We start from the raw sequence: 15,357 nt of genomic DNA on the forward strand, positions 1-15,357 counted from the left end.
TTTTCTTTATTTGCTTTTATTTTGGTGTTGTTTTTTGTTACTTTTCAGTAGACTGTTTTGTGATGTTCAGAGTTGAACCATTTTAAAAAATTTTAATATCGTTTTGATTGTCACCAATTTTGAGATTCATATGCTGATTGCTGATGTCTGTGTGTGTTTAAGTTTCTGCCTTAGTTCAATACATTTATTTGTGCATATTCTGGTTAGAGCTGTTTCACAACATTTGATTACTGTAGTAATTAATGGTGCAATTAACGTATCACATGTTTAATAGGAGACTTAACATGGCATAATCAGTGAATTAAACTAGATCATGTTGGTGTTGACGTCACAAACATCAATCTCCGATGATGACAGATTAATTTCGTGTTTTTGTTTTAAAAACTGTGCTTAATAAACACAGCTAATTAAAAGCAACCAAACAAAAACCAATGTTAAAAAGTCACAATTCAAGATCCCAACTAAAGCACCCACTGATCGCTAATATGGTGACTTCAAATGAAAGTACAACAACTAAAATCTCAATAAGAGCTTTTGTACACATATGACATAAATAAAGTAAAAGTGGTTAATAATAAGATGCTGGTGTGGAGTTGTTTAATCACCCTCTTCTGACATCTTGAGAGATTTCATGTGTTTTATTTCAGTTGATTTCATCTTGGCTTTAGCTGTAAGTTTTGTTTCTCTGCTCTTGTTTCTCGTTCCTTCAATGATTCTACTTGTTAACAGCAGGTGTTCATCAATAAAGCTCAATCCTAATTTAATTAGTCACTTAATTCTCTCATTAATTCATCACTGCTTCAGTGTTACTTCAACACTCTGTAGTGTGGACACATAGAAGTGCTCTTTAAAACTGAGGATTTTGCTGTGGGATTAAAGGGGTTAAATGTGTGAGATGACAAAACATACTGTGGAACGTCATTTTAACAGAAATATACCGTAAATTTAATTTATGGAACAAACTGTAAAAAACAGTAGATTACTGGCAACCACAGCTGCCGGTATTTCACTGTAAAATCAAGAAAATAAACAGCAAAATACTGTAAAACCTAACAGTCAACTTCCTGTTGTGTTTCGTGGGTCACCATTGTGCTGGAGAGTAGAGCCTGTGCTTAAGTCAAGGACGGACAGAAGGACACTGATGTTATGCTGCATGTTGCTTTATTTAAAGGCAGTAACTGTGTAGCTACTGCTGTAAAGAGAATCTCTTTGTTCGTTTTAATCACGTATGTGTGCTGCTGTTATTTGCAAGAGTTTTGAGGTGAATTGATGACTTCGCATAAATTAGTAAGATTTTCTTCATGGATTTAAAATAGTTCTTAATATTCTTATGCTCACGTTACATAAACATTATAAATATTAGTTTATAAACAAATGGCAGTTGGATAATTTAAGCGTAGTCGGTTTCTGCAAATAAAATGACTTAACTGAAAGGTTTGTGTATTAACATTGTATCAGTTAATGAGATACGGTTTTTCACTGTAAATTTAAACAGTTCTGTAAATCCTAAAATGTTGCTACCGTCTTTTTCACGGTAAAATTCTGGCAACCACAGCTGCCGGTATTTTTCCGTAAATTTAACAGATTTTTTTTTACAGTGTATGGACTACAATTTATGTAGTAGTAATTATTTATTAATTTGCTGACTGGTTGATTGTCCTCTTTGGACCTTGACAGATGCAGTCAAACTAATGTTTTGTTGTATGTTCACAGTTTATGTTCTCAAAATATGTGAAAACTGAGTTTAAATAGTACTGTTAACGAGGAATTTTAATAATTTTACGGCTGTACTTTTCCTCAAAGACCTCAGAAATGAAAGTGAAAGTGTGATTTACGGGCAGCAATGCGCTCCATACAAACCGGAAGAGACGAAAAACACTTTCACTTTAAATTAGATCCGGTCACGGCGCTTTTCGAAAATGCAAATGAAAAAAAAAAATAATAAATAAAATTGATAGGTTATATATATATATTTTTTTTAACATTTTCTTTGTAGAATGTTTTGGTGTTTTGTGTTTAATATTTTATTGTTTCACTCTTTTCTTAGCGATGCGCTGCGAGGTAAGAACACGTTTACTTTCAGGAGACAAAAATGGCGACCTACAAACTGCAGTCACTAATAAACCTACTATGAATAATTATATAGGCCTACTATTTAAAAATCGCATGTAAAATACAGATTTACACTATTCCTTATAGTAGAGTTTATTTTCATGTTTTGTTTGTTTTATCCACATTTGCCCAATTTTGTCGTTGCACGTGTTTTATGTTCCTCAGAGAAACATTGCCTGCACTTTAAGTTCACAGCTCTTTCCAGAGCAAACACACTCCCAGAGTTCAGTGCTGAGGCTGTTGCTGACAGCAGACGGATCGTTTATTACAATAATAAAGATCAGTTCTGGGAAAGATTGAGATTGACTGAAGATGACTGGACCAAATCTCCTGCTCTACCACCTGAGTCTAGAGACTGGTTCCTACATCAGATGAAGACTCTGTCAAACTGCACAGACTCACAGTGTTCTGGTGAGTTTCATGCTTTTCTCATCAATTATCAGACATGTTGTGAAACTGGATATTCCTGCATAAAACATTCATTCATTCATTTATTTGAGACTTTTGCACAGTACTGTATACAGTATATAGTCATGAGTGTTGTTCTGTGATTGCAGAGCTCCATGTTCTCCAGAGAAAAACTGGATGTGAGCTGGAGAAACTTCCTGATGGATCAGTGAATCTGACTGTCTTTGATGAATATGGATTTGATGGAGAAGATTTTATTGCCTTTAATTATGACACTCTGCAGTGGATTGATAAAAACCCCAAAGCTAAAGAAACCAAAATCAAATGGGATCAGCAAACAGAACGCAATGAACTCCTGCAGCATCACCTCAAGAAATGCATGAACTGGATCTCCACATTTAACAACATGAAAAAGAGTAAGTTCTGATCAAATCACTTTAATTTGGGAGCATGAAATAAATTCAGGAGGTTGTGTCTAATTCTCTCATTGTACAGAGATGTAGATTTATCACCATTTATTAAAAAATAAATACTGATCACTTCAAAATGTTAAAATATCCTTGTATGAGTGTTTGATTTAACTTTCTGGGGTTGTGTCTGCAATGACACACTATGAAACACTATTAATTTAGTCTAAATTGTAAAAATATAGGAAAATCTTTCAAGACGTGTGTATACTTCTATAGGTGTAATTGTGATCATTTATTCACAAAAAGTGTGTGTATCATTATTATTATTATTATTATTATTATTATTGTGTTTATGTATTTATTTATTTTATACACAGAACCAAATTGTTTGTAAATGTTTGTTAATTGCATTATTATGTTTTGCTCAGCTCCACCAGATGTTCATGTGTTTGTGAGGAAAGCTCCTGATGATCAAAATAAGCAGAATCTGAGCTGTCTGGCCACTGGTTTCTACCCCAGAGATATCAAGATGAACATCAGATTGTACAGAATTATAGTTAAGAACCAAACATTTACTGAAATCAGACCTAATGGTGATGGATCCTTTCAGATGAGATCCAGTGTGGAGATCGACACAAACCACAAAGAGTTTTATGACTGTTCTGTCATTCACAGCAGTTTGACAGAACCAACTGTAGTAGAATGGGGTAAATATCACCAGAAATACATCTTTGATTGAAAGCGTGAAGAATGGCTTTTATACACTAACGGTGCTTCTGTGTGAATAACAGATGAAACTCAATACAAGTCACTCAGTATGTAGAAAGAGAAAATAACGTTGGTGTTGCTGGTCACAAACAATTACAGTTAAAGTGCCTTGACTCAGTTCAACATTTTACACACGTGTCTTACAGAGCAGAGACTTATGTGCATCTCTCTATTGATCCTTTTAGATTTAGATTTCACTTATTTTTTATAAGTTAAAGGATCTGAAAAGCAACATTTACGAAAGAAAATAAACTTCATGTGGACTACATTTTAAGGAGTAGCAATGCAGCACTGAAAGCTGTAATCACTAATGTTTTGTTGTATGTTCACAGTTTATGCTCTAAAGCTATTGTGTGAAAACTGTGTTTGAAGAGAGTTTAAAAATGATAATACTGTTAATGACAAATTTTAATAATTTTACTGGACCTTTCCTCAAGGACCTCAGAAATTAATGCAAAAATGTGATGTCATAAAGCCGCCAGTGAGGGGCTGCAATGTGCTCAATACAACAAAACTGCATGTAAAATACAATTTTACTGTATTCCTTATAGTAGAGTTTGTTTTCAGATTAGTTTATCAAAGTCCCTTTAAGGGAAGTCATGTCACTCGGCGGCCACCTTTGAAACGCCTCTCAGGCATGCAAGTGCATCTCTTTGAATGGGGAAATATCAAATTCTCCAAGACTGTTCACAAGCTTACGATTAAATGTCATATTTGAGATCACCAATTAATTCTGACAACAATAAATGTTGTTTCTTTTGCATAAAAAGTGTTAAAAAGCGTATTTTTCAGGCTAGACCAGCGAGTGCGCGTGTGCAGTCCTAAACGCAGGTCTCGGAACGCTGACTGTTTCTATAGCAACCGGGACTTCTAACGGCAGCTGCAGTGATGCAATGACTTTACCGATTAGGGATTGGCTCTTTTGCTCAGAAGACGAGGCTTCCTTCAATAGAGCGGCCATATTAAACATTGCATTTCTCCCCATTCAAAACTATACGAGTGACATGTCTTTGGTATTCTATTTTGTCATTGCATGTGTTTTATTCTGTTTGTTCCTCAGAGAAACATTACCTGCACTTCAAGTTTACAGCCCTTTCTAAAGCAAACACACTCCCAGAGTTCAGTGCTGAGGCTGTTGCTGACGGCAGACGGATCGTTCACTACAATAATAAAGATAAATCCTGGGTAAGAGAGAGTCTGACTGAAGATGACTGGACCAAATCTCCTGCTCTACCACCTGATTCTAGAGACTGGTTCCTCCATCAGATGAAGACTCTGTCAAACTGCACAGACTCACAGTGTTCTGGTGAGTTTCATGCTTTTCTCATCAATTACCAGACATGTTGTGAAACTGCATATTCCTGCATAAAACTTGGTAAAACTTTTTTTTTTTTTTTTTGAGACTTTTGCACAGTGCTGTATACAGTATGTATGTCACGAGTTTTGTTCTGTGATTGTAGAGCTCCATGTGCTCCAGAGAAAATCTGGTTGTCAACTGAAGAAATTTAATGGAACAGTGACGAGTCTGAGAGCATTTGATGAATATGGATTTGATGGAGAGGATTTTATTGCCTTTAATTATGACACTCTGCAGTGGATTGATAAAAACCCCAAAGCCAAAGAAACCAAAATTAAATGGGATCAGGAAACAGAACGCAATGAACTCCTGCAGCATCACCTCAAGACCTGCATGGACTGGATCTCCATATTTAACAACACAAAAAAGAGTAAGTTCTGATCAAATCACTTTAATGAGCTGTAACTCTTTGTAAGCAGGAAATAAGTTCAGGATGTTGTGTCCATAGACTGTAAAAAATGATGGATGATGGATGATGGACCTTCACTCTCTTCCACTGAAGAAAAGTGAAGCCGACACGTCTCAGGGCGTGGACATATTGCGCTGATTTGGGACCCGAGTCTGTGCAATAGTGAGCGAATCAAAAAGTAGAGTCAATCACTCTTGTTTTTATAGCATCACATAACTAACTAAAACTAAACTTATTTTAAAAAAACGTACACTTGAATTCACATCAGCGTGATAAAAATGATATAAAATGACAAAAAACATCTTTGGAAAAAAAATTATTTGAAGTGAAATTTAATTATTTAGTTTGTCTCACATCCCATTAGATTACATGGAGAGAGAGCGGGGTTTATGACCTATACTGGGACCAGAGACCAGGGGGCGGATTAACTGTGTCTAATTCTCTCATTGTACAGAGATGTAGATTTAGCACAATTTAGTGTTTTGTATCTGAAATGACACACTAACACTATTAATTTAATCTAAATGATAAAACTATAGGAAAATCTTTCAAGGTTGTGTTTACTTAGGTGTAATTGTGATCATTTTACTCACAGATATGGTTGTGTGTGTTCCTGGTAGTCCCTACGTTATGATGACGATATTCGAAATCATTGTCATTTTTTCATCCCCATGAGGAAACAAGCTTATAAATCATACAGAGTGAAGAATATATCTAAAAAAAGTATCCTATAAGGGGTAGGTTTAGGTGTAGGGCAATAGAACAGGCTATACAGTTTGTAAACCATCATGCCTATGGAATGTCCCCATAAACATAAACAATGTGTGTGTGTTTTTGTGTGAAATTTATGTATTTATTTACTTTGCACAAAGAATCAAATTGTTTGTAAATGTTTGTTAATTGCATTATTATGTTTTGCTCAGCTCCACCAGATGTTCATGTGTTTGTGAGGAAAGCTCCTGATGATCAAAATAAGCAGAATCTGAGCTGTCTGGTCACTGGTTTCTACCCCAGAGATATCAAGATGAACATCAGATTGTACAGAATTTTAATTAAGAACCAAACATTTACTGAAATCAGACCTAATGGTGATGGATCCTTTCAGATGAGATCCAGTGTGGAGATCGACACAAACCACAAAGAGTTTTATGACTGTTTTGTCATTCACAGCAGTCTGACAGAACCAATTGTAATAGAATGGGGTAAATATCATCTTTAATAATAAATAAATAAATAAAATCATCTTTGATTGAAAGCGATGGCTTTTATACACTAACGGTGCTTCTGTGTGAATAACAGATGAAACTCGATACAAGAGAACATAACATTGATGTTGCTAGTCACACAATTGGAGTTAAAATGCCTTGACTCAGTTCAACAGTTGAAATGCATTTTCAATATTTGTATTTTTATTTATCAATTTTTTTTTTTTTTTTTTGCAGATGGAAATGGTGGTGACTGTGAAAAAGAATCTCAGTGGGCTTTAAAAGCAGTATTAATAATATTTTCAATTCTAGTTCTCATTGTGATTTGTTACTGCATCTACCGAAGGAAAAGGTCAAACGGTGAGTTATAAATATTCAACACTTTTGCTTTTTAATGTTTTGTTTTTAAATAGCATTGTTTTAGACCTTTTTTAAAAAAGTATGATGTTTGACAGTATATACTTTGACGTTACAAATATTTAACTTGATGATCACAAATTACAAGGAACACAGCAAATGAGAAATGCAAAATTGTTGTATATATTCAAGCTAAAGCTTTTTATAATCTATTTTTTTTTTTTCTAGGTCCCGACGGTTATGGTGATCAGGTTGGAAGGAGATGAGAACCGAGCATCATCCTTCAAACAAAGGTAGGGCTGCCCCTAATAGTCGACTAAACATGAGTCGACGAGAGAAGAGGCTAGAGTCAGGGCTCCTCAAATCTGGACCTCGAGATCCACTTTCCTGCAGAGTTTAGCTGTAACCCTAATCAAACATACCTGAACATGCTAATCAGTGTCTTCAGGATCATTAGAAAATCACAGACAGGTGAGTTTGATCAGGGTTGGAGCTAAACTCTGCAGTGGATTGGACCTCAGGGTAAGATTTGAGGAACCCTGGCTAATCGACTAAAATTTTTTTTAACTGCAGAAAAAGACAGCAGCTATTTGCACTGGGTGAAAATAGCCTTATTGAGACAATAAAGCCCTCTCTACACCTACCCCTAACTCTAAACCTACCCAGTAAACACCTTTGAGGCACTTTATTTTAAACGTTTCAATTCTTTGCCTTTTGATATGTGATGTGAAAAGGGTGAAGAATGAGTTCGGCAAAAGGTCGTAACACTGTGTAACAATGTGCCCCGCTACTGTTAGCCCTGTCCTATTCTATGACATTAGCGATGCAATTTGCATTAATTACATCAACAAATTTTAATGAGAAGCCATGAGAAATTGGTGAATAAAGACAGTCAATGTTTAATGTTTAGTAATTATTATTTCAAGAAATGTAAAGCATTTTGTCTCCTGTTGTGTGTTTTTCAGAATGTCTGAATGTGCTTCCTTTCCTTATTATCTGCTGTATATTTTCTAGGTCAGATGAGCAGTTATGACGATGACAACGGAGTGAAGATGACACTTCAGTCTGACAGAGGACAGACGTCCAGTCCTGGAAGCGAAAGAAGGGACCGGTGCAATAAGAACGGATCATCTCCACACACAGACATCTCCGTATCACAGCCTGGACAGAGATGCGAACAGCTTGTGTTTTGCACGTCCTGATTAGAAATCTGTGGTAATTTCAGGGAAACGAAAATGGTGAAATAGCAAATGACAAATTACTGTGAAGCGTCAGAGGGTTTAAAATGCTTCTGGCCAAACTGAGTACTGTAAAATTACACATTGAGGTTTATGTGAAGTATTTCGCATTGACATCATTAATGAACCATTTTTACATTTCACTTTTGTATTTTCATTTGCTCCAGCAGCAAAAGTAATAATGACTTTCCTAATTAAAACAAACAAACAAATAAGGAGAAACTGATTACAGCATTCAGAAGAGAAAGATGTCATATTGACATAATTTTCTCAGCCGTTGCATTAGATAAGCTCATAAAAGTGTGTATATTATGGTGTACATTGGATTTTTAAATTTTTTTATTTAAAAAACGTGAGGTTTATTGATGTTTTGATGTTTACAGTGTTACTGACCATGAAAAACAAATCATCACAGTTTGTGAAAAGGACTTGTGAAAACAACAATTGCACTGAATTTTGTGTTGCTGCTGATAAGTGTGTTATTTCACCAATATACATTTATTATAGAATAGATAGTTTTGTTATTGTTACTTAAAAGAAATGTGTTTCCAATAAATCACGTTTTCTTCAGGTCCATTTCTGTTCATAGCATGCGGTAATGGATTTCATGTGTGCTAGAGAAGTAACTACTACTTTTAAAAAAAAAATTTTTTAGTTAATATCCTTTATCCATTTACGAGAAATAGTTAAACAGTATGCAGGAAATATCTTATTTTCTGTATGAGAATTCTGCCAAAATTAGATATAACTCTTAGCCACATGTCTAACTCTACAGTTTCTTATTATTCTAACTGAATTAATTGAGACAAACTAAGAATTTGATGGGAAATATGACACATTTAATGAGGTTAGTGGAAAAAGGACCATTTATAAACATAGTGGGAAATAACATCTGTTTTGTTACATACAGCAACTCATTTTAAGTTAACTATTTCTTCCTCTTTCCAGTCACAGAGCACTTTATTTTGAGAGTTGTTTAAGTGAGAGAACATCTGTAACGTAGTCTAGATTGGGGAAATTGTAATGTTTAATCATCTTTTATTATGTAAATAATTTTTTGCATTGAAATTTGCATAGATTTTTGTTTGTATATGCTGTCAATTATAGTTCTTAGAGAGAAAATCAGAATCTGCAAAAATCAGTATCGGCAGGTCACACTTACAAAGAAATTGGAAATCGGAATCAGCCAAGAAAATTGCAATTGATGCATCTCTACACAGTAAAACCTCCAGTGTTAAATCAACACTCCCAGTGTATATATAATCCACACTCAGAGTGTTAAAAAAGTAACACTGAAGCAGTGTTAAAGTTAATGAGAAAATTAATTTAGTAATTGAGTGATGATTGAGCATTAGTGAAGAACACCTGCTGTTAACAAACTGAATCACTGAAAGAAAGAGAAAGAACAGAAAAAAAGAGACGAGACAAGCAGAAATACAAGAATTACAACTGACTTCAGCCACAGCCTTCGATGAAATCAACACAAGATAAAAGAAGACATTAAATCTCTCAAGATCTCAGCAGAGGATGAGTAAACAACTCCATAAACAGCATCACCAGCTTCACACGTTACTAACCAGATTGACTTTAGATGTTGATGTTTTAGTTTTGTTTGAGTTACCATTATCGAGGTCAGTGTTTGCTTTAGTTGGGCTCTTGACCCTTGATTTAAAATATTATAATTTCTTTGGCTGCTATAACTGCATGTTTGTTTAGACATGTTAGTTATGGCGAAAAAGCCTAGAGAAAATGTGATCAGGGCTGGTTACATTTCAATAAAGATGTATAGTGGCTTGAATAACGGGTGTAATTTGAAGTGTAGTCACTGATAGATTTATTAGTTAATTTTCACATTATATGCATTGTTAAGATCTAGCAGTTTTAAGATTAATCTGAAAGCCTTTTGAAACTTATTTTGCACTGAAAGTTTACTTTTCTTCATCAAACAGACTTCAAGAATCAGCGAATGAATCTCAACAATGGTGACAATCAACATAAAGCTCCATGTTGCAGTGCATTCTGGGAGCACGAATTAAAACTCATCCATGGCTCCCAGCATGCAATGCGACATGAATAAATTATGCAGCTGTCTTAGCATTTTCTTTTATTCTTACTATTTCCTTTTGTTTTGCTATTGTGTTGTGACTTTTAGTAGCGTGTTTTGTAATGTACACAGAGGATCTGTTTATCTGAATATGTTGATTGTCACCATTGTTGAGATTCATATGCTGATTCTTGATGTCTGTATGATAATGCAATCTTAACCTTTTAGTGCCTATTTACTTTTAAAAGTCTTTCAAATTCATTTTAAAACTGATGGATCAAACTCTATATCTTATGTGAGCAAAATAAAAAAAAAACTAATCAATCAATGAGAATACTCTGAATGAAATCAGTTACGGAAATCACTAAATGCTGGTGATTTCTTTACAGAAATCTAACCATCAACACCCAAATGCCATAACTAGCATGTCTAAACAAACACACAGTTATAGCAGCCAAAGTAATTATAATGTTTTAAGTCAAGGGTCAAGAGCCCAACTAAAGCAAACACTGACCTCGATAATGGTAACTCAAACAAAACTAAAGCATCAACATCTAAAGTCAATCTGGTTAGTAACGTGTGAAGCTGGTGATGCTGTTTGTGGAGTTGTTTAATCATCCTCTGCTGAGATCTTCAGAGATTTAATGTCTTCTTTTATCTTGTATTTCTGCTCGTCTCGTCTCTTTTTTTCTGTTCTTCTTTCTCTTTCTTTCAATGGTTCAGTTTGTTAACAGCAGGTGTTCTTCACTAATGCTCAATCATCACTCAATTACTAAACTAATTATCTCATTAACTTTAACACTGCTTCAGTGTTACTTTTTTAACACTCTGAGTGTGGATTATATATACACTGGGAGTGTTGATTTAACACTGGAGGTTTTACTGTGTACTAAATATATTACCATTGATAAATAGACAGATGTTTTCCACAGTTAGCTCAAAAAGATAAGAACTTGTGTACCAGTTGTAGCTACTCGTGTCAGGTGAAGTTTATCTTTTTTATCTTTAATGCTTTAAAATAGCCTTAAATACCATTTTTAAATGTTAAAATGTCTTATACTACGGGGCCGTTGAATGCTTGAATCTGATTGGCTGACGAATGTTCTAATGTGTAATTATTTTCAGGGAAACGCACGGCGAACGTAGTTCCAGGCAGCTCTTGACCACATTACATGACCATATCACTTCGCCAAATGATTTCAGGGCCATTCCACCGAATGGGTGCCATTTGCTTCCAAAACTCTCAAAATATATATTTCATTTTCTATCTTTTTTAAAGACTGAATCTAGTAATACACATATTTAACTATTCAAAATATGTATTGATCCATCTTGGGTAACTTTATTTAATTTTTTACACAATTTGTAAGTGGAAGATGGATGCGTTTTTTGATGTCTTTTAAAAAGCAAAAATATGTTAACAAATTCCTTCATTTTCTCCTCAGGCAGGTGTTTATATTAAAGAAATTATTCGTTTCAAAAAAAGGTTATTTTTTTATCATTAAAAAAAATCACAATTTATCTACACAAGGTGTATTTTTTTCTAAAGTACACAAACCCATTATTTTCATTTTAAAGGTGATTCAAACCTTATCAATTTTCTATGATGCAATTTACTAAACAATGGGATAAATTACGGACCAAGCTTAATTAAAAAATAGTGGTTTAACTTTACTTTTTAAAGAAAAACTATTTAGTAACAGGAATGAAACTGGGTAACAGGAATGAGTATCCATTATTATACAGGTTTGACTACATATGTGAGGTGTTAATGCCTGCACTGATATAGTGAACGTGTTGAACATTGACTAGTAAGCTCATCTCACTGCTAAAAAAAAAAGGCCAAAGGACAGAAATTTCTAGTACATTTTCTGTCACACTTGCAGGAATGTAATGTAAAGCTGGAATGTAATGTAAAACAACAATGCAGGAACAACCATAGGTTTCTCTGGGCAAAAGCATTGTCTCAGTGTGGATCGAAGGCCAAAACATTGAGAAAAAGATGCATTTTCAAATTTATCTAGATTAATATGGATGTAGCCTATAATATTTACATTAATAAATCTGATGACACAACTCACTCCTGTTACTTTTACTCAGTTACTATATAAGTATAGGATAAATGAGTACACTCTTAAAAATGCAACAACAAGGTGCTTCACGATGCCATAGAAGAGCCTTTTTGTCTAAATGGTTCCATAAAGAACCTTTACATCTGAAGAACCTTTCTGTTTCACAAAAGGTTCTTTGTGGCAAAAGAAGGTTCTTCAGATTATAAAAATGTAAGAAAGAGATGGTTCTTTAAAGAACCTTTGACTGAATGGTTCTTTGTGGAACCAAAAATGGTTCTTCTATGGCATCGCTGTGAAGAACCTTTTGAAGCACCTTTATTTTTAAGAGTGTATATGAGTAACAGGACTGAACGTAACAGGATTGAGATTTTAGGATAAAATTAGTAAATACATATAATCTGGCCACATGGAGTACATGCTAATATTATGAGAATACTCAGCAAATTACAGTGATTCACCAAAGATTTGTATTTTTAAAATAAACAAGTAAGGGTTTAGGGTAACAGGACCGAGTGAAAACCTGGGGACATGACTAAAATGTGTATTTTATCCAAAATATTATACATTTATTTTTAAATACAGTGGGTGGGGGGGGGATTATTTGATCAACTGCTGATTTTGTACATTTGCCCACTGACAAAGAAATGATCAGTCTATAATTTGAATTTATTAGAATAGGTTTATTTGAACAGTGAGAGACAGAATAACAACAAAAAATCCAGAAAAACGCATTTCAAGAAAAGTTCTAAATTGATTTGCATTTTAATGAGTGAAATAAATATTTGATCCCCTACCAGTCAGCAAAATTTCTGGCTCCCAGGTGTCTTTTAAACAGGTGAGGAGCTGAGATTAAGAGCACTCTCTTAAAGGGAGTCTCAGTTTGTTACTTATATAACTCTCCACCATGGCCAAGACAAAAGAGCTGTCTAAGGATGTCAGGGACAAGATTGTAGACCTACACAAGGCTGGAATGGGCTACAAGACCATCGCCAAGCAGCTCAGTGAGAAGGTGACAACATTTGGTGCGATTATTCGCAAATGGAAGAAACACAAAATAACTGTCAATCTCCCTCAGACTGGGGCTCCATGCAAGATCTCACCTCGTGGAGTTTCAGTGATCATGAGAATGGTGAGGAATCAGCCCAGAACTACACGGAGGATCTTGTCAATGATCTCAAGGCAGCTGGGACCATAGTCACCAAGAAAACAATTGGTAACACACTACGCCGTGAAGGACTGAAATCCTGCAGCACCCGCAAGGTGCCCTGCTCAAGAAAGCACATGTACAGCCCGTCTGAAGTTTGCCAATGATTCAGAGGAGAACTGGGTGAAAGTGTTGTGGTCAGATGAGACCAAAATCCAGCTCTTTGGCATCAACTCAACTCGCCGTGTTTGGAGGAGGAGAAATGCTGCCTATGACCCCAAGAACACCATCCCCACCGTCTAACATGGAGGTGGAAACATTATGCTTTGGGGGTGTTTTTCTGCTAAGGGTTCAGGACAACTGCACCGCATTAAAGGGACGATGGACGGGGCCATGTACCGTCAGGGCCAGGGCACTGAAGCCAGGGTGATTTGGGGTGTTCAAAAATAATGATTAGCCTTAATGATAGAAATAATGATCGCCTTTCAATGGTATTCTCTCCAGATTCTACTACATGTTATTCTATGTGTTTCTACAAGTATTTCAACCTAATTCTCGTTAGATATCACTACCTTGAGTTCATTCTCACATTTTAACTTAATATAATGTGTGTTGTCTTTCTTCATGTCCTCTAGAGCTTTGTATATACAGCTAATTGGTCTAAGGATCTGTTACCATTCTGAACGTTAATCAACAAAGTCTCAATTGCTGATGGGGTAGTTTTTAACTTTTTCCAATTCAGATGTTTCAAAAAGAAAACTTCGAATTTGGAGATACCTATAAAAATCAGTGCTAGGTAGAGTGATAGAAGATTGCTCAAATGAAAGAGTATGTTTTGAAAGAGATACTGCTGACAGTGAATTTAAATGAGGAAATGAACCCGTCAAGCAAGTATTTGAGTCATTTCATGTACACTGTAAAAAACTGCTGTAAAAAAACGGCCATATTCTGACAGTAACATCCTGTTTTTTCATTACAACAGTAAAATTCCGTAAAAAATAATGAATTCTGGGTAATATTTGTTGTTTTCGAGAAAGTATCCTTCTGCAGTCCTGTGAAGTAACAGCGCTCAGAGTTGACACTCAGAGGCTGTTTCAAATCACACCCTACACCCTCATTCACTATTCCCTACATGAGTTTACTAATATAGCCCACCTGACAGAGAGAATGAACACTAATGAGTGAATTCAGCCAATGATGAACAGCTGCTGTGAACAAGCAGAATCACTGGAGAAAAGAGAAAAATGAAACTACAACTGACTTCAGACACAGCCTTAGATGAAATCAACTGAAATAAAACAGCAGAACATGATTAAACAACTCCACAAACAGCATTACAGTTTGACTTTATTTCTGCCACATATCTATAAAATTACTTGAGAATTAATAGATATTTAGATACTTTATTGAAAATATTTTGTGTGACCTCACCATTATGGCGATCAGCGTTTGCTTTAGTTGGGCTCTTGACCCTTGACTTTTTAATGTTAGATTTTGTGTTGGTTGTTATAACTGTGTTTGTAAAAAACATATATTATAACAACAGAAGCCAAAAAAAAATTGTAAGTGAATGTTTTTGGATTGTAATCATCATGACACGGCCTGCTTCTCTGACTTTATTCTAATGAAGTGTGGTTTTTTTTTAAAAATTAGTTTCATGTTTTGATGTGTGCTGTGATACTACAAAGCAATCTATTATGAAAATTGTAAAACATCTCATGCACAAAACCTTCAGCACTATGCTGTAATTGAGACACATACAGACATCAAGAATCAGCATATGAATCTCAACAATGGTGAGTCAAAATCTTCATGCTGCAATGCATGCTGGGT

The 15,357-nt window shown here is 35.0% G+C and overlaps 1 protein-coding gene and 1 long non-coding RNA gene across 2 annotated transcripts; both read left to right on the forward strand.

The window, feature by feature from the left end:
• Positions 1-1,817: 1,817 nt before the first annotated feature.
• On the forward strand, positions 1,818-7,040 carry LOC131525188 (H-2 class I histocompatibility antigen, K-B alpha chain-like). Its single transcript, XM_058752557.1, has 8 exons — positions 1,818-2,061; positions 2,278-2,523; positions 2,670-2,936; positions 3,359-3,637; positions 4,759-5,004; positions 5,159-5,425; positions 6,388-6,666; positions 6,907-7,040. The coding sequence occupies exons 1-8, from the start codon at positions 1,998-2,000 to the stop codon at positions 7,038-7,040; spliced, it is 1,782 nt and encodes a 593-aa protein (XP_058608540.1). The 5' UTR covers positions 1,818-1,997.
• A 221-nt stretch (positions 7,041-7,261) lies between these two features.
• Positions 7,262-8,834, forward strand: LOC131526217 (uncharacterized). The gene is made up of 2 exons (XR_009267404.1): positions 7,262-7,319; positions 8,041-8,834. It is a non-coding gene; the product is annotated as an uncharacterized LOC131526217 (long non-coding RNA).
• The last annotated feature ends 6,523 nt before the right edge of the window (positions 8,835-15,357 follow it).

Source organism: Onychostoma macrolepis, chromosome 19 (assembly GCF_012432095.1).
Source record: "Onychostoma macrolepis isolate SWU-2019 chromosome 19, ASM1243209v1, whole genome shotgun sequence".
Classification (NCBI taxonomy): Eukaryota; Metazoa; Chordata; class Actinopteri; order Cypriniformes; family Cyprinidae; genus Onychostoma; species Onychostoma macrolepis.